Source organism: Drosophila novamexicana, unplaced genomic scaffold (assembly GCF_003285875.2).
Source record: "Drosophila novamexicana strain 15010-1031.04,08,12 unplaced genomic scaffold, DnovRS2.1 tig00000008-arrow-pilon, whole genome shotgun sequence".
NCBI classification, from domain to species: domain Eukaryota; kingdom Metazoa; phylum Arthropoda; class Insecta; order Diptera; family Drosophilidae; genus Drosophila; species Drosophila novamexicana.
In genome coordinates, this window is record NW_020824765.1 from 7,227,110 (window position 1) to 7,248,231 (window position 21,122).

At 36.7% G+C, this 21,122-nt stretch overlaps 1 protein-coding gene across 5 annotated transcripts in view; it reads right to left on the minus strand.

The window, feature by feature from the left end:
- Positions 1-2,836, minus strand: part of LOC115763611 (potassium channel subfamily T member 2) — a 102,255-nt gene extending 99,419 nt beyond the window's left edge. For all 5 annotated transcript variants that reach the window (XM_030706261.1, XM_030706253.1, XM_030706247.1 and 2 more), the window contains exon 1: positions 2,517-2,836. In XM_030706261.1, the coding sequence (XP_030562121.1) occupies positions 2,517-2,836 (320 nt within the window). The remainder of the gene's footprint in view (positions 1-2,516) is intronic.
- Positions 2,837-21,122: the final 18,286 nt, after the last annotated feature.

Genomic DNA, 21,122 nt, shown 5'->3' on the forward strand with positions numbered 1-21,122 from the left:
AAAAAAAAATTAATTAAAAATTTAAATATAAATTACAATTAAATATAAATTATAAGCAAAATGTTGAAGGTTTCCGTAACAAAACTATATTTTTCAAGTAACTAAATAATTAAAATTCTAGCTCGAATAGAAAAATGATATAATTTATTTTATATATTATCTTTAATAATAGTTTTAAATAATAATAATTGCTCAAATGCATCTATAGGCACGAATGCCTATCTAATCTTCACGTATAACAAAAATGATTCAACCTGCTTGCTGATATAAACAAGCTCAGATTTTACAAGATGATCTAATATATACAAGTAAAATTTGTCTTGCCAAAGAAACTCCGCATTTCGCCTTTTTGTGGAACGCAACTTGCCACAACTTTGGTCATGATAATAATGGAAAATGCTTTTCGTTAACACACTTTCGAGTGCATTTGCGGAAGTGAAAGCTCATAAGCTGAAGCGACTACAAAAAGGTCATTAAATTTGCTTAATGCCTCTTAAGAGCCGCCAAGTCCTTAACTTCAAATGTATACAGACGTCGCTTATATCCGTTTTCAATACTTAAAAAGCACGTGCTAAACGACCTCATTATTGCAGCCATCGACTAGTCAGCATTATAAAAAAAAAGGCAAGCGTAATCTTAATCTGATTCCCCATAACGTGGTCACACAAAGCGCTACTTGAGCTTTTAATGAGCCAATAACGAGGTTCCTTAAAGAACTTCAATGATTTTTCGCCTGAAATACGATTTGTTATTTTTGCAAAAAATAATTGATCATCAAAGCACATTTTAAAGATTTTTATTTCCTTACTCAGCTTTCTTGTCTCAGCTCTTGTATATATATATATATATTTGTGCAATATTTAAGATATGACACACATGAGTGCACATTTCTCAACCGGCTTTGATTGATGATGATTTTAATTTAAGGTATGCTCATATTTTTGGAAAATTATTGACAAGAATTTAATTGCATTAAAATGCTTAAAGAGCCTAATAAATATAACCAAAATGATGTTGATATTTATTTATTGAAATTTGCGTTTCTCAAAGCCAAAATTTCCATTTAAATTAACTCCCAAGCTATTTTGAGACCATCTCAGTTTCTGTTCACACTTTATCTGTTTTGCCGCAGGGAGACATATTTCTTAGTTGGCTGTCATCCTGGCAAAGCCGCATTAACGTCAACACACGCACACCCACACTCACACTCACACACACTCACCCAAACTAACCGACTGACATTTAATTCGATGAAAATAAGTAAGCAAAAAAAATGCTTCAGAGTTCGCACAGCTTTGCGTCGAGTGATATTAAAGTAATAAACGCCAAAAAGATTGAGCTACAATCAGAGACAACGGAATAACAGGATAATAAACTTCAAGTGCCTTAACTAAATTAAAGTGACCGACGGCCTGTGACGTCCACGAAATTTCATTTCAGACGTTATAAAAGCGCCGCTTGACATCCGCTCAACATGGCGTATGCGTAATTTTGTGTTATTTTTGGCCCCAAGGCGAAACATTTGCCATCGCGCTCAAATTTAATTTGTAAGCTTTTATGCAAAGCAATTAACGATTAAATGCGGCAAACACAATTTTGGATCAGACAAGTTATGACAAAATAGCAGAAAGCATAATAATAAAAGAAAAATATTCAACAAAAACCTAAACAAAACACAAAGAAATGTGCCGTAGGGTTTATTCCATCATTTTATGTAAATAATATAAAAGGATTTAATACAAATACAATATACAGATATAAAATAAAAATTAATAAAAATACAACATAAGGATTTGACACATATATAAATAATTAATTAATTCGAGCCCAGCTGCGTTTTAAGTCATAAATTATTTAAAGTGCGAGCATATGTTATAATCTAAAATGTTGCCAAATAAAATCATATTAAATGTTTTGATTGAAAATTAAAATTACGGACGAATAACTGCAACAGACTTCAGTCAGACTTTCCGAACTTAATTTGTAAACACATTTTAAGTTATGTCTCAAGAGGTTTTAATTAAATTGAAAACTTTTAAATATACTCCAAGCAAATGAATAAATTTAATCCTAAATTTTTGTATACATTTTGAGTAAGGCTTGGCTTAAAAGAATATGTCTTTAAGTTGCCAAGAACCTAACCAGCTAAGCGAAACAATCAAATAAACAAGCCCGTTTATATAAATATATTTATAAATGGCTTTACAAGCTCGCTCCGATAAGCTCTGTATTCGCTCTGATATAGGGATAACAAACACAGGCCTGGGGTCTGGCATTGTAAGCAATGCTGGGCGAAATGAAAGCACATATTTCTGCAACCTTTCTCTTTCTTTTTTTTTTTTTGTTCTTCATTTATTATTGCTGTAGCCCAAACACGCACGCAATCAGCCGCAGAAACTGTGCCCTCGAGGGCAAGCAGATCCCCTATAGACCCCCTCACCTTAGCTGTCAGATAAATGCCTTGAATAAGGTGCAGCTGACGCCGAAGTTGGAGCTGTGGCTACCCATGGACTTACCTTTCATCCAAACGCATGCTGCTGCGACTTATGTCACTCCAGACGGACATGGAACGGGGTCGCTGGAAAAATGATTTTGAAAAGCGTCGCACGGTTGGCAATTGCTGCGGCGGATAACCCGCCAGATCGTTGAGCTCCTCATTGAAGTTGACATTGCGCGTGTTGATGCCGCCGCCGCCGCCGCCGTTGCCGTTGCCGTTGCCGCCGCCGGCGCTGCGTGTGGGCGATGCTATCGATGGCATCGAATAGCTGTTCGTATTCGTTTGATTATCGTCCGACATGCCCAATGCTGTATAGCTAACTTGTAGATTGTGTGTCATCTCTTGGATATGTATTTCCAGATACTCTTCATGGACTTTTCACCAACACTCAGCGTATTTTTCACTGCACCTTTTCACATTGTTTTGCATTTCTTTTCGACATTTTCACTAGACATGAGAAATAAATTTAAGAATTTCCGCTGCGTTCGTTGCCTTGGCATGGTTCGTTAAATACTAAATAACCGACTTTTCCATTCAGCTGCCATTATAATTGATTTTAATACAAAATGCGCGCTGGGCAGTTCATTAAACACAATCAACTGGCAGCTGGGCTAATAAAAAACAACAATTGAGTTGGCAGACATTCGCACTGTGTGCCCAAGTGACAATGATGAATCGTTGCAACCTCTGACCTCCAGTGCATCTTCCTGTTATTGTTGTTGCTGTTGCTGTTGTTGTTGTCGTTGGCTAATTGAGTGCAGCATTCAAGAGTGCAGCAAGTCAAATGGCTGCAAATCCATCAAATGCATAGAAAACAAATCCTGAGAACTTTGCTAAACAATCCTTAAAGAAACTTTAGCGAAGATTGTTTCGAATGCGCCTCTTTAATTTGTCACGTCTTTGCAATATATTCTGCTTATGCTGCTTTTTTTTTTTTTAAAGGCCATAAACACGTCGCCGAGCGAAAATTGTATGCCGGCAAAATTTGAAATGAAAAGCATTTTAAATGCTCATGAATTCTTAATGAGTGCGCGTTCGTTCTGACTGTCTCAGGTATTCGAGGGTGTGCCTATCTACGCGTACTAGGTATATTTCACATGTCACACATTTCATATGCATAATGAAACATAATGCTAAAAGTACACACACACTCGCGCACTCACAAATCGTCACACAAACACACTCACACACACACCCGGACACTTCCTCGAGTGCAGTTTGGCCAGATGAAGCTGGAGGAAAGCCCCTAATTAAAGTGTTACCCACTTTTCAGTTTCTGTTGCTTTAGTGCTGCCACAATTTCAGTTGCTGATGATGATGACGCTGTGGTTTTATACCCTGTATACAATGGCATCACAGAGTATACAAGCCGAAGAAATCTTTAATAATATAGCCATTTTCAAGCCTAAGTTAGATTCGTGAAAATCGAATAGAAGGGTAGTGTAATTTACAAAGTAAATTGAAAAATATGTAAGTATTTCTTTGGACAAAGTACGATACTCCTTCACATACAGTGTGTTCAGGGTATATACATATATATATATATATACACAGGGTATCTATCAGTCGCTTCGCTTAACAAAATAAAAGTCTTTGCTAAGTGTTTTTACTGAAACATTTCGTTTTCGTATTATTTTTTTACATTTTATGCCAAGGCTTCGTAAAAAATGTTATTATACGACCACTTTTTAGCTACTTGGGTTTTATTTCGCTTTTTTCTACAGACAGCGACACAGAGCCGCAGATGAGCCCAAAATATACAAGTTATACAGCATTTACTGCGAATGATCCATGAAGTCTTTAAAAAGTTGCCAACTTTACAGGAAATGGGAAGAAATGGGCGTTCAAATGGACTTGCATACTAAATAGGCTTGAATTAGTAGCTCAATTAAAAGTATAATCAAGAGAAAAAAAATGCGACTAAATGCGGCCACGCCCCTTAAGTACTTTGACTTTGTCGCCGGACCTATATATATTTTTTCTTATATTTTTTGTTGTGTTGGCGACGCCTTAAAATAAACACATACTAAGCACGCGATTCGCTTTCTGCTTTTTGCTCTTCTTCATAACTTCAAATTGCCAGACAAAAGGCAAAAAGCTAAGGGTACTAAATAAATATCTATGTGTATATATAAATATCTAGCTATAGATGCGTGGGCGTATGCGTGTGTGGCTGATAAATGGCAGCTCATTATGTGTAGTTTGTGTACCCTGTACCCAGGAATATGGCTATTAAAGCGAGCTGTGGAAGTGCTTACAACCGAGAGAGGAAGAGTGTGCCAAACCTATAAGGTATATATATTATTTATCAGCAACAATAGCTAAGTTAATTAAAATATTTGGTCTCATGTTGTGTCTGCCTGATATATATTCATATTTTATTTATTACAGATTGTAAACGATTATTTTTTAATTGTTCGACCTGGAAAAGAGCGATAATCCGTTATTATACATCTCAGGTGCTACTAAAGCTCTAAGCAATCAATCGATATCATCCCAAAGATATCGAATGACGGCAGCTTGTTAATAAGAAATCGATGACAGTAGATAAATATATTTTATTATTCATGTTTCATCTGTTGGAAACTCAGAATATTATAAAGTTCTACCTCATTATTTTTTCGATAACAGTCGCTCCACATATCGATATTTATCGACCCACTTTAGACCTTGCTACAGGATATTTCCTAGTCGAACACCCTCAACATTGGCATATTGTTGCTTGTTTTCCTCTTGGGTGCCGGCCAAATGGAAAATGCTCCCCAACTGCAAGCCGCAGCATATCAAACAGTTTAATCATGATGGAAAATATTGTTGCAGGAGGGAAAATAGCGCAATAAGGGGAGCTAAGGCTAGGGTGTTCCCAACATTAATCTCTCAAAATGCAGCGCACTGAGATTCTTGGCATATGTAGCACACGCTGACATCAATGCAAATCGATAGCCTTACTGATAGCTGAATACCCTGTGCCACATGCCTTATCAATTAATGAACTTCTGGCACCTGCTGCAACGCGTCAGTTCCGTTCGACCCAGTGCAAGGGGCTAGGTAGTAGGGAAGGTGGGTGTGAGCTTTTGCTTTAGAAATATGAAACAATTTTTATATTCCGTGACTTCCGTCATTTGTGGGCCGAGTGTAACTGTAGCTGTTACATTACAACGCCGTCATTTTATTGTTTTTGCCATTCACCTTTAAGGCCAACAGAAATGGCAGCTGCCAGCGCGGAAATGCCATTCACATGGTTACTGGGTAAACATTCTGCCTGGGAATTATGCTCGTCAGCCCGGGTCATAAACGGTATAACAATTGTCCGTCTTTGTGGGTAACGCACATAAATAATATGCTTAAAAAGTCTATGAGCGCAGGCCACGAATAATAAATACGCTAGCAAAAGCTAATCTTAGTAAAATTCATACTCTTGCTCGGGCTTTTAACTAGACATAATGTTCCTTTTATTTAAAAAATTAACACTCGTAAAAAGCGTTATTTAATATTCAAAACAATATTAAGCTCACAATAGGTAGGCAAGCTACTCCCTATTATTCCACAAATGAGATTAACATTAAGATAGAACTTTAGAGAAAACTGTTTATGCAATTTATATATAATATTCTTTATAACTGAAAGTTTTGCAGATTTAACTTAATGCTAAAGTGTCACTCGAATCAAATCTATTAACCCCACGCTTATATCTTTTACTAGCTATACAATATATCATTGCAACACATTCAACATTTAATACCTTGGCGTACTTCATTTTGAACAACCTAATCTCTCAAATTCTCAATTATTTATGTTTTATGGCTTGTGCTTTTACAAAGCATCCAGCGAGGCCGCAAAATCGTGACACCTGCAGCAAGGGTACACTGCGTAAAGCCCCGACAGTCTGAGAAGTGTAACACGTTCAGATATTTATGTGCACGTAGCATTATAGCTAAAGCCATATATCAAGGTCGCATACCCCGCTTTAGTATGCATGAACAAACAACAATAACAAACAGAAATAAATAAATAAAACCATATGCGCATAATCCTCAGCTGACGTACTGCCTAAGACCATCAAAAAGTTGTTATTGGGCGGGTAAACTCCGAAAACCTCGCTCGGGTTAACCTTTTGCATGCGGAATTAGGCGCGGTAGCCAAAACGGATGCTGGTCAACAATAAACGCAGTTGTCACTGGTTTATTACCCTCATCAGCTTTCAACTCTATGCTCAGTGAATGACCCCTTTCAGCATTATAAAGTATATGAATGAAGCATAGACAAAAAAAGGCAGCTTGAACACAAGGATTTTCCTCTAGGAGCAGCCCGTTTACAGATGTTTTAGACCAATTTCATTATGATTTCTTTTTTCATTTAAGCGTTATGAACATACCCTGTATCCTTTGATTTCATAGAATGGATACTTTCCGATTACCTTATTCATGTAACTGACTGACATCTTTGACAACATTACTAATCTAATTCATATGCAGTACAATTTTTTTCCCTATCTCGATACGAATCAGTTACTCCTGTTTACTTTTAATATATAAAAGATCTTAAAAACTAGTGACATTAAATTGGTAAATAGTTGCTTGGCTCAACAACTCCTATAATCGATCAAAAACGATTGGACAATTTGGCTCTTGATATATCGGAGATCGTAAAATCTGGTGATATTCACTTGGCAAGTCTGTATGCCCTTTTGAATCTGCTCCGAATTGTCTTAAAGTCGATTAAAATTCATTAGGCATGTTCACTTTTGATGTATCGGAGATCGCAAAAGCAAGTGATATTGAATTAATCAAATGGATGCTCTTTTATCCTCTTACAATAGCTCTCCCGAGAAACCCGATAAAAATCGTATATGCAAGCCTGCATTTTTGTAGAATACTTAGCATGGCAAATTAGCAAGTAGGTGCTAAACCTTTGCGATAACTATTCCAGCTGTCCCAAAATCGATAAGAAGTTGGTAAGAACTGTTTACCTTTAATATATCTCAAGACTGTCGCAAATCGATTTATAGACCCCATTTCTTGTGGCATACATCAAAAATTACAATTACAACCCGAGGGTGCTTGTTTATCCCAAACGATAACTCGCCCAATAGTCGGAAGCCGAGAAAAATCTATCTTTTGCCTGATAAGAAGTACACAACTAAGATTGTCATTTGGATTTGGGTACATGGTATCTGCCAGTCGTGCGTTATCGGTAAGAGAGCTCTTAATTCTAATTTAAACATTCTTCGTTTTGCTTTGTAGTCGTTGCCAAGTGCCAAATTGATTTGTGGCCCAGAGAACTTTTTGAGGTTGGCGAAAATTGAATTTTTATTTCGACTTAACTTCTTTGGCAGCTAAAATACGCAGAGTACGGTAAATTCGCACCTGTGTGTGGGTGTGTGTGTGTGTGTGTGAGCCAAAAAAGAAAGAAATTAGCAATTCAAACAAAGCAACTTTTGTAATCTAAGAAAACTCGGTAGCTGTTTGTTTGCCTTTGGCTTTTGTGCGGCTCTTGGCCGGATTTGGCAGCGCATCTTAAAGGGTGTTAAAGCCAAAAGCTGACTGAAAATATGCTATAAGGGCTATAAATAACTGTTTCTCACTATGGCATAAACAAAAAGGTTTTTGGCATCAAAACAAAAGCAAGTTTTGCTGCACCAAGTAAAAGTTTGCTTGAAAACTTTGTGCCAATCGAATGGTTTACTGTGTCATAAATTCTTAAGATATTAACGGCGAAACTTTCGAATGGCCAATACATTATTCGGATTTTTCAACTTGATTACAATGGCTAAAATCAATTTTCACCCTGGCTAACTTCTGAGTGCATAAGCTGCGAGCTATTTAAATTTCATCAACTGTTAAATTTGACATTGAAATCCATTTTTTGGCAGGCTCCGGACGGCCAAAGTGCTAAGAGCCAAAAAACTTGGCCAAGTTTTGGCAGCTCTTAAATTACATAAATGGCCTGTGATATCAGCCGAGTTGAGCTAAAATCACTTAGCTGTCTGCGTGAAACTGACGGAGCCGAGCAAATACCAAGAACACAAGCATCGCAGCAAATGGAAGAATACAAAATCTGAACAAATAGTCCCAAAAGTAAGACACACACGCTCTTACACGCTCGCCCACACAGATAATGTTGGTACAAATCGTTGCTCCCAGCGCCAACTGACCCAAGTGCTTACAAAGAACAAGAATTAGGCAACTCAATTGCCGGTTTGACTATGAGATACTCTGTAAATGAGTGAAATGCAAACACCCAAAACGATCCTCAATTGATTCTTATCGCAAGGAAGAGACAGGGAAGACAACTAGGCGATACACATAAGCTAAACACACACGTTGAACAAATTTTACAGCGCTTTTTATCGCCTGGAAGTACATTAACATATAGTTTAGCATGGTTGGCTTCAGTATAAGAACATATTCATATCGCAATGGTAACGTCCAAAGCGATTATTTGGCGATATTAAACATTTAAGTTATCTTATTTACAATAGGATTGTATCTCCCATGCGATAGCGATTCCTAACAGCCAAGCGAGAAATCTATCCTAGCCTCTCAAGCCCAAGGAAGATAAGAATGCGATATGAAAGCGATAGCCCTCTTATGGTTGTTTAAATTTTCAAAGCCCACTCTTCATATGTCTAATATTTCTTCTATTGCCTTCTCTGCATGCCCCTCATACCAAATTCCAGCCACAGGGCAAAAAAATACGCACAGGATATGAGATTAGGGATTACAGCGACGAGTTAGGACAGCGTGTTAAGTTGTATGTTATGGACTATACAGTATGTTATACATTTAGCAGCAACAATAAACAAGTGCAGAAAAAAAAGAACGAAAAAAACAGAAAGCCACACACGCACACACCAAGGGGCGGGGCAAGTAAATAGCCACACGCACAGCCTCCTTGTTCCAGAATATCATAAAAAGCAGCTTCGACACGCATCAGCGTACAAAATGGAAAAGGAAAATATTCTGTGGGGTCAGCAAGCAGATGTTAAGCCTGACATATATGGACTGCCATAATTACGATATTAAATTTCCAAAACAAAACATTAGGAAACGTTGCACAAGCAAACTCGTGGCCATTAAGCGATATTCAAACTGAAACCAAAAAACACTTACATTTTATTAGCCAAAGGACAACAACAAAATAGATGAACATAAGTAAGTTGACAAAATTCAAATTGTGCCTTGGCTTAAATACTCTATGAGACTTTTATATAACAAGAATTTAAAATATTACGCAAGACAGTTGCCCAAAAAGATGTAGAATCTTCAAACAAAACTAACAAATTAATAAGACTCTAAAAAAAAAACCTTTAACCTTTTAATAAAAATGACAATATATATGTAGATACGCGTGCTATAAATAACACAATAATTGATCAATTTTATATTTATAAAATAATTTCTGGCATGGTACTAAAATAGTACACACCCAATCCATAAATGCTCATGTGCTGTTGATCTATTACGAACTCCAATCTATGAATGACATCTCATTAAAGAAATGAAACAAATTATATAAATAGCCACAAATCACATAAATAGAATCTGTCATGAAAGCCCAAATAAATCCAAATTTAAATCAAGTTGAATGAACAACCCGTAAGGGCATTAAAAGTTGTGCTTATCCGAAAATCGCAGCAATTTCCGTCAACAGTTTTGCGCCATTACACAAACAAATCGAAGTTGGGCCAGTAATCAATCCAATTTAGTGGTTCAAATTGACCGAAAGGACATTGTTATCACTGCGTATACGCAATATGCTGTGACAACAACTGCCACAGATCGGCGCATAATTATTGTGGCCTGGGCTAGTTGGCTTGATTAGATAGCTGCTCGTACAGCTGATTAGCGGTTGGGTTTTGATAAAGTGCTGCACAGGCTGACAGCTTTATAAATAGCCCCAACACATATATTTGGCCAAGTGTGTGAGCCATGAAGTGTGTTTTAATCATGGAAGTGAAGCAGTTTAATTAAAGCCGAGTTGGCTTAAATAAACCAAAACTGCAGTCTGTCATATATATATGTGTGTGTGTGTGTGTATGTGTGGCATGCGCCTTTTCGACTTGCGGCCTAGGCAATTTGCCTTGTATGCCACATCCAAAGATTAACTCGACCTTTGGCCAAGTTTTGCTTCCTGCCTTTCTCTTACTTCCTCTCTCTCTCTCTCTGGCTTACAAACTTTTTGTGCTTCTTTTTTGGGCTTAGCTTTAGCGCATTAAATGCTGTCATTCTGCCTGTTACATTCCATTTTGCAAAGCCTACACGAAACTTTTGGCCGCACATTTTTCTTTTTCAGTTTTTGCCTGCCCTGCGTTTTGGCTAGCTTTTGGCCTGTTTAGGTATTTAGACCCTAACGCCGCCGGCCATTGACTAGAGTAGCATGCATAATATTTTCATACATTTGCTCTTTATATATATAAATATATATATACATATAGTTCAATAGTTCTTTCTTCATGGTATAAGTATTCATAACACTTAAATAGAACATAATATTGCGCATACGCCGCGTGTGTCTCTGTGCTTTTATATGTTTGTTGATTTTTCGGTTATGTTTTTTTTTTATTTTTTTTTTTTTGGGAATTTTGCTTTGCGGTCTTTCTGCCGGCTGTTAAAATGCTTTGATATGGCCAAGTACGCGCACACACATACAACTTTTATGGCTTATTGCATAATAAAACATAACTTTTCATATTATTTTTATGTGTGGCGCATAAATTGCGGGCGTCGCTCTTTGTTCGATTATATGAATTCCCATTTTGTACGGTTTAAATATTTTGCTGGCATTTTAAATTTGGTCTAAAAACTCACGCTGAATAAACGCCATGTATGATGGCCCAAGTAATTAATTGAAATTTTTACAGCTTTGAGTATTTTTGTCAGAAAAATAAAAATAAATTATATTATGGTTTTTATACGTTTATGAATGACTTTTTATCATTCAACTCTCCTAGAGCCCCAAAATGTTTATAGAGCAAATTAAATCCTTAAAAAATATTATTTCAATCTTTTTTATTTTGTTATTTTATTCCATTTTAAGAAGATTACTAAAATATACAATCTCTAGAATTTCGTTTTGCCTTTAAATATTTATGTGTGCTATAAAAAATGTTTGCTTCCTGCCGAAAATTGCAATCTAAATTGCCATCAGCTTTGCATATTAACGCGTTATATATAATTTAATTCAGTGACAATTTGCTTGCTACAACAAAAAGATTCAATTGTTTGAATAAAACACATTTAAATGAAATTAAAGAGCGTTCTGTTAGAAATTAGGGTTCAACTTTAAACAAGTTTGTGCACTCACAAAACCGCAAATTTAATTAAATTTGTTGCCAAAAACTTATTCATGTCTCTCCCTGGCCTAGAATTCTCCACGGGGCAAATCTAAACAGTTAATGCGCCATTTTGTAGCAACAAAATGTGCACAGATTTATATCAGCTATGCGGCAACGACGTCAAACAAAGGACTTAGCGCAAATGCCCGACACTGGGTGCAAGTATAATGAGCAAAAGGCAAAGTAAATATATATTAAAGTTAATTGGTATGTAAATTTTGTTGAGGCCAATTTAACGAATTGTCGTGGCTGGTAGAAAATAGCAAAAAGTTACAGCAGTTCGTGACTCTTGAATACTTTATAAGCGAGTCTAAACAGGCTTCCAGCTTTAAAAAGCAAAAAGTTATTCCAGCTAAGAACATCGCAAATGGAATTATCTGCTCACTTATATGCTAAAATGTCAGAGATAAAAAGCGAAGATTTATACTGTATATGCCTTTTTACTATGCTGACAGTGAAACGTTTAAGAAAGTAACATAAGAGAAAGAGAAATATATAAATAAACCAGCGATTCAGTAATATAACTGTTCATAGACAAATATGTGAAGGGCAATGTTTACGGATACCACACAAAAGAAGAATAGAAAATATCAAATAAACAATATCGAATAAAATATGCCGTGGAGATTAATAGATAGAGAAATAGAGAAATGTTAAGCTACATGCTGCTATGGAAAAATGCAGCCAGTAAAACGTTTAGGAAAATTGTCAAAAGAGAATCGGAGAAAAAACTGAAAGCTTTTGCAAAAAGATAGGCACAACTCGCAAAGAAGAACTACGTTAAAGAAAGCCCTTATATGTTGTATATATTTTCTGCACGTAGTTTATTTTCAAAAGCCTTAACCTATGCTAACTCGAGAACTCAAGCAAATGTGTGAGGACAAAGCTCTGCTTGAGGAGAGTAAAACGTTGAGATAATCGACAAAAATCAAATTAGTAAACTTTCTTCAGTGAAAATAGACAAGAGTGTGAGAAACTACGTGCTGTTTTCAGATGTGTGTGAGTCACGTAGTTTGCAATAGAGATTCAGAGTGCGAATGTTTTTGTTTTTCATCAAGCTGGACGGTATAAAAAAAACCCTTTTTGACCATAAAAACAAGGCAAAACAAATGGTTGACAAGCTACAGTAATGTCACTGTGGATTGAAGCAAACAACGTACAACAATTGCACACTAAACACACACGCACACACACACACTCGCACTTCCAATGGTACCAGAGAGATGTGTCATAAAGCCTAACTAAAAAATACTGCATGTCATGCCAATGCATGTGGTCGTAGTTGTGTGTGTGTGTTGAATGATACAAGTTGGTTTACTTAGTGGCGCACGTGGGCGAAACTAACGAGAAACTGTGAAAAATTACAAAAATGAAGAAGCAGAGGCTGATGCAAAAACAACAAGCAAGCTGAAAGAGCCGCGCCGGGAACTGCCAGCGAAATGTGTCAAGGCAAGATACAAGCACACGCACACACAGAGGAAACGGCACAGCCACAAGGCATTTTAAGCAAACACTACAAAAAGTTGTTGTTTTTACAAATATGCAAAAAAAAATAAAACAACTACAACATTTTTGCTGAGCAAATTTTTCATAAAGCTGGAAAAATGTGAGGGAAAAACCACTCAGCAGCAGCCACAACAACAAATCGATTTTGTTATACATTTGTTTCTGCTTTGCTGTCATTAAATTGCATTTTGCAGCGGGGCAAGGAAAATAAAATAATAAAAAACATCAGTTGGAATTCAATAAGCGAAATTCTGTCTGGCAGCAGAATGTTGCAGGATAATGCTGATGCCAGGGCAAATGCAAAGGTTATTTCAAAGTCTGCGCACAAAAGTATGCTCTAAAAAATTCAGTTAACTGCGAGTCAGTTGAGCTGTTAGTGTATATGATGTACTTTCTTTACACACACACACACGCACACACTTTTTTAAGCTGCCAGTTGTGTGTCGACACATGCAAATGCAGCTTCCCTCCATCCGTCTTTATTACTTCAACAAATTGCACACGACTTGTAGACGGTTGCTGCAGCCTTTTTGGCCTCAAGGACATGTAAAACGTGCAGCACGCGTAGCAATGGGAATTTTTTTTATTATTATTTATTTTTTTTTTATTTTTTTTTTTGTGCAGTTGCTAATTATTCAATCCACGCCAAAATTGCTGCAGCACTTGGCCTCATTGTGGGCGCGTTCTTAAACATTTTTATCGCTAATTTCGTTTAATGGACGCGTCGCGCACATAAGTAGGCAACGGAAATGGAAACGTGCACAACGCGTCGCTCGAGCGCTGCGCTGGTTCGACGATAGGAGACGATGAGAACGTCGCGCAGTTCTGCACCAAACTGAACGGCGGCACACAAAAACACAGCTAACTGAAGTCGGCGACGCTGCTGCTGCTGCTGCCGCTGCTGCTGCGACGTCGACTGCGCTGCCCGCTGCTGCTGCTGCCATGCTGCTTCTGACTGACTTTCAATCTTGCCGCCTGTGACACTGGGCCAAGCAACTGTCATTGAAGCTTGGACGAAACAAAACGCACAAGACTTTGACTGTTTACACTGTGTGTGTGTTGCGTGCGTGTGTGTGTGTGTGTGTGTGTGTGTGTGTGTGTGTGTGTGTGTGTGTGTGTGTTGGTAGCAACTTCCGTGTTGAGCGATTGCTCTTTGCATGCCCAAATCGGTGCTCTCTTAAATCTTAAATCTTGCCGCAAGTCAAGTGTTTACTAGTGCAGGCAACTAGGGTTGCCAGCCTGTTGCAAGTAAGAAATATTAACAAAACAAAGAGACATGCGGAGATATTTAAAATAAAATGAAATAAATAATACAAATGATATATACATGCACTATGTAATATAAATCTGATACAAAGAATATAAAAGGTTGTTAAAATTAAATTCAAGCTATTTTTTTTAATAAATGATTTTGGATATAATAATTTAGTTATGGCAGATGATTTTAAGTATGAACAGGGCAATAGGTATTTAATATTAAATTCAATTCTGAAGCCTTTGAATAAATTTGTAATTATTTAAATTTTGTAATAACTATAACATTTCTTATAAATGGACTGAGAAGCCGAGATATTTCCTCCTGTATTTATGATTATGTTTTTTTTTATTTAAACTAAATTTCTTTTATATTATTATTTATTTTATTTTGTTTTATCGGAACTTGAGGAATTGAATTTTGTTTGACAATTTTTTTTATTTATTCGTAAATTAATATCCATTTTTAAATCCACTACTTAAGCAGATTTTTTTCACTGTATCCAAGCACGTGTTACATAACAACACACACCAACAAAAATACAGACACACACACATACATACGCTCTCTCTATCTATCTCTAACTCTCTGGAGCGTAAGAGCACAAGAGCTGACGGCCGCGTAACCCAGAAAATGGCAACAAAACAAAATGGCCAAAATTCCATAATCAACAAATTTGGCGCCAAATCGAACACACGTGCTCAGCGATACGTTTCGATTCCATTTCGTTGCGTATCGCGTGCATAAACATTGGAGCTTTTCTGTGACGTCATCTGTGGCTTTATGACGTCAGATAACGGCAAAGTCTACACAAGTGCTAAACAAGAACAAGGACGTCAGAGCGAGCGTATAAGAGAGTGCGGATGTGGTAGAGAATGCACATGGCGCCATCTAGTGTTTAGACTGTGCAAGGATTTGAAATTCACGTGTGTAAAGCGTACTTTAAGTTGTTTTAGATAACAATTAAATTATTTTAAATATAAAAATATAAAAGAAAATATTTGAAATATTTATAATAAATATTAATTATGTGAAATAAATATATAATAAATTAATTTTTAAAACAAATATAAGAAACCGATAAAACTAAACTTAAATAGTATAGAATAATACATCTAAAATAATATAAAAATAAAATAAAACAAGTAAGAGGTTCTAGCTTGGAGCTCCCGACTAGGAAATACCCTGACCCTCTTCTTCCAACATCAAATACATATATATATATTATATTTTAGAAGCTATATGTCAAGTTTGGTGACTCTTATTATTTACCAAAATTGCCCAAAAACAGGATATCGATATCGATTGCTTGCTCAATCTGCGCAGGCAGTAGGAGCACCTACATCTAAAATTTCAAGTCTCTAGCTCGTATAGGTTCTGAGATCCTTGCGTTCATACATACGGACAGACGGACAGACAGACGGACAGACGGACGGACGGACATGGCTAGATCGCCTCGGCTGTTGCTGCTGATCAAGAATATATATACTTTATGGGGTCGGAGAAGCTTCCTTCTGCCTGTTACATATATTTGGATTTTGCACAAATACAATATACCCTTATACCCATTTTTAATGGGTTCAGGATATAAAAATAAAATAAAATTAATAAAAACAAACCTTTAACCTGAAACCTAAAAAATCTATTCAAATTGGTTTCCTAGATTCCTGGGTTCACTTTAAAAAAATATTTAATTTATAAATGTTAAATAACATTTTACACTTAAATATTTTAAATTCTATGCAGGCCTGCCAAGTCCAATTTTTATTCAAGCCATTAGCCGTTATATAAAAGTTTGTTGTGCAAATTTAAACAGTAGCAGAAAAAAGGAAAGGGGGCACAAATTATGCATGTGCATATGTAAATTGTACACGTATCCTTTTACAGGACTAGACGGCCGTGCTGCCAGCCAAAAAAGAAGACAATAATATTCTTTTTTCAGGCACAACAAAAAAAACACAAAAGAATTCCACAAAGCACAAACCACAAAAAGCCACACAAGAGGCCTAAATGGAATAAAAAAAACCCAAAAATTGAACATTGAAGGCGGAAATGGGATTGATGTCAATAAATTGAATGAATGTTGAAATAGAAAAAAGGAAAATACAAATCAATAAAAAAGGAATACACACGGCTCAATTGTAAGAAAACATGCAAAGCACATCGCACATCTTATGGCAACTGACAGCAGCTGCAATTTCCACACTTGCCACTCAGTACACACGCCACTTGCAACACATGCAACATGCAAATGGCCCAGCAACATCCACATCAATATCAACAACTGAACTCTTGCATTACAAATTAAATAGCAAATGCTGTTCGAGCCTCAACAGCGTTTGAATGAATGAAAACTCCAATTGAATGGAAATCGCGTAAAAGTTACGAAAACACGAACCGCTAAAAGGGAAATGATAAACTGTGGCATGTCCTGAAAAATCAAGGCAAATTGAAAAACATAAAATCCAGTTAGACACATCAAGCAGTTAGTCAATATGCCCTGTAAGCAAAATGCAGTCGGGTATAAACGATTCATCAACTTCAGAGAGTTTTGACCGAGTTACGGGTGTGGGAAATTTTAACGCATGTCTAGATAGGATATTAAAGGGTACCGTGTTGTCATGAAATGTGACTTAAATTAGAATTGAGGCAAAACCACGAACAAAAAGCCATTCCTTATGAAAATCTGTTGATTTTTGACAGAGTTATGGCGGTGGGAATTTTCGACCTATGACTATATAGGATATTTAAGGGTATCATTTTCACATGAATTTTGACCAAAAATGATGTTACCAGGTTTAGATGCCGAATTGATCTAGAGGCAAAACCACGAACAATAAGCCACTCCTTATGAAAATCTGTTGATTTTTGACAGAGTTATGGGGGTGGGTATTTTCGACCTATGACTATATAGGATATTTAAGGGTATCATTTTCACATGAATTTTGACCAAAAATGATGTTACCAGATTTAGATGCCGAATTGATCTAGAGGCAAAACCACGAACAATAAGCCATTCCTTATGAAAATCTGTTGATTTTAGACAGAGTTATGGGGGTGGGAATTTTCGACCTATGACTATATAGGATATTTAAGGGTATCATTTTCACATGAATTTTGACCAAAAATGATGTTACCAGATTTAGATGCCGAATTGATCTAGAGGCAAAACCACGAACAAAAAGCCATTCCTTATGAAAATCTGTTGATTTTTGACAGAGTTATGGGGGTGGGAATTTTCGACCTATGACTATATAGGATATTTAAGGGTATCATTTTCACATGAATTTTGACCAAAAATGATGTTACCAGGTTTAGATGCCGAATTGATCTAGAGGCAAAACCACGAACAAAAAGCCTTTCTTTATGAAAATCTGTTGATTTTTGACAGAGTTATGGGGGTGGGAATTTTCGACCTATGACTATATAGGATATTTAAGGGTATCATTTTCACATGAATTTTGACCAAAAATGATGTTACCAGATTTAGATGCTGAATTGATCTAGAGGCAAAACCACGAACAAAAAGCCATTCCTTATGAAAATCTGTTGATTTTTGACAGAGTTATGGGGGTGGGAATTTTCGACCTATGACTATATAGGATATTTAAGGGTATCATTTTGACATGAATTTTGACCAAAAATGATGTTACTAGATTTAGATGCCGAATTGATCTAGAGGCAAAACCACGAACAAAAAGCCATTCCTTATGAAAATCTGTTGATTTTTGACAGAGTTATGGGGGTGGGAATTTTCGACCTATGACTATATAGGATATTTAAGGGTATCATTTTCACATAAATTTTGACCAAAAATGATGTTACCAGATTTAGATGCCGAATTGATCTAGAGGCAAAACCACGAACAAAAAGCCATTCCTTATGAAAATCTGTTGATTTTTGACAGAGTTATGGGGGTGGGAATTTTCGACCTATGACTATATAGGATATTTAAGGGTATCATTTTCACATGAATTTTGACCAAAAATGATGTTACCAGATTTAGATGCCGAATTGATCTAGAGGCAAAACCACGAACAAAAAGCCATTCCTTATGAAAATCTGTTGATTTTTGACAGAGTTATGGGGGTGGGAATTTTCGACCTATGTCTGTATGGGATATCTTCTTCATCTTCAAAGAGTAAATTATTTTATACGTGCCATGTGCAAGGCCGGGGTCTACCTGCTCTTATTTAAAAAAAAACAACCTTTTGTAATAGCAAGAAGTGTTCTCAATAGGTTTTAAATCTTTTAATAACTTAAGCACTATGAAAATAATTTGTGTTAAGTATTTTCCCTTCTTATGCACTTCGGAGCAGGTCTTAAGTTATTTTAGTCCCAGAATGCTTAAAATTCACGTTAAATTGTTCAAAGAGGCTTCATTGATATTCCAAGCGAATGACAATGCAAGAAATGCATAAGATAAAAGTTAAGTCCCAGAGATGAACAATAAAAAAATGTCGGGCGAATTAAATGGAGCTAAATGCCCATGCTTGAGCATGTATGTGAGTGTATGTGTGTGCGTGTGGGTGTGTGTGTGTGCGTATGTGTGTGTGTGTGTGTGCCAAGTGAATTTGTAGTCAATTTCCTGTAATTTGTCGTTGGCAGCAGCATCCTCAGCAGGCGTTGATGATGCCAAGGATGCCGATGATGCCGGGCTTCCTGTAATGATACGCAGCGCACAATCAAGACAACATAATACACTTTAACACTGACACACTAAATATACACACACACACACATGAGTGTGTGTGTATACATAAATATAAAAACAAATTAGAATGTGTGCAAAATATGGCACAAAATGAATTTTTGGCATGCCAATGCTGTAAGCAATTTGTCGACGCTTAATGGAAACAAGCGTGTGAGGCAGAGGGCAGAGGTCGAAAGAATGGGTAGTGTAGGTTAGGGAAGGGTCGGGCAGGCGTAGAGGGGTGCAACATTTTGAGGCCAGTGGCATTCACATGTTCTGCTCCGAGCTGATAAGTGCGCGTGTTCTTTTGTCCAAATTGAGTGTTTCGACAGTTTCGACAGGACGAACCTAGCAACAAGCACCTACTCTAACCTGGCCAATGCCTTATTGTGCTTGTGTCAGGCATTTGAGTCCTTGCAAATTCCAATTAGAAGCCGCATTCTGTGCGTCTCGCGTTCTGACTGCTTAATCGCATTGACACGCATTAACATGTCTCTGCAGGCAGCAAATTGAACAGCCTAATGTCCGAGGCAGGACTTTTCACACACAGGACCTCACTAACTGCTCTCGCTACTCTCAAGCTCCTCCCCGCACTACTCTCACACTCTTCTGCGCTATTGTAATTAGAATGTCAGCACAAAGGACGCGTTTCGGTGCCTCTCACAGGCAAAGCCTGTGGCAAGCCAAGGTCCTGTTAGGCTTATCAATTTAGATTGCTGTCCGCAGACAAGCCTCAAAATGCAAAAGCTGCAAATGAATGAAATGAAAATGAAAATATGAAAAATGAAAAACAAGACAACAAAAATAACTGTCAGCCGCAAAACTATCATATCAAATAACTGTGTGGAGACAGATCAGATCCCATTCTGCTTGGACAGATGACGCCAGCATCAGAGCGTCAGAGGAGCCTTCAGGCAATGAGGCAAACATTTCTGAGGTTTTTCCCTTTTTTTTGGTTTTGCATATTCATAGACGACAAAATTTGTATTTGTGTGTGGTAACATATCATCTAATGGCGGCATAGATATATATAAATTATAATTATACACATCTTTTTTTTGTAGGGTATTGCATATTATTTTATTAAAATCAACATTCAGAGAGAAATGGACAACCAAATTAATATTAAATTGGAAAATAAAGTTCGATGAGCTAACAAAGTACCTCTCAGCTAACTATCTAAGCCTCGAATTACACTATAATAAAATCATAGTCAAGACTTACAAGGAAATACGAAGGGAAATTCGATGGGAAAATAAAGTAAGATAAGCTTAAAAATTACCTCTTAACAAGCTTATTGTGTACTTATATAATTACTTATCCCATCTCTGACGAACATATGAAAGTAATGAATGCACATTCATGCAAGTAGAGTTATTTTGATGAGGCACAGAAAAAACACTAGAACATGTTAAGAGAATGTGTGCGAGTGAAGCACTCTCCAGTGAAATACTCCAGCTGATTTCCTTTTAGATCTGTACAAAGCAGACGAGACCGAGTCCCCAGTTGAGAAACCACAAGCACACAGCATTTTTTCAGCATACGGAACTTCTCTTTCACAGAGAGAGAGTGTGTGTGTGGACTTTTGATATTGGCCAGGCAAAAAAAAAAGCGACAGACCACTTGGAATATTATATATAGTTAGATATGTATGAACAAATTGGCAAACAAGCGAAAGCAGCTGCTGCATTGTGTAGGTAGCGCGTGACCGCATATAAATATAAATGAAAAACTTATTTAAAAGTTGTTAAAGGCAGTTGACAAGAAGTTTTAGACAAACAATATTAGGCACAAAGTTTTGACAGTTATTATATCAAATTTTATGAACGTAATT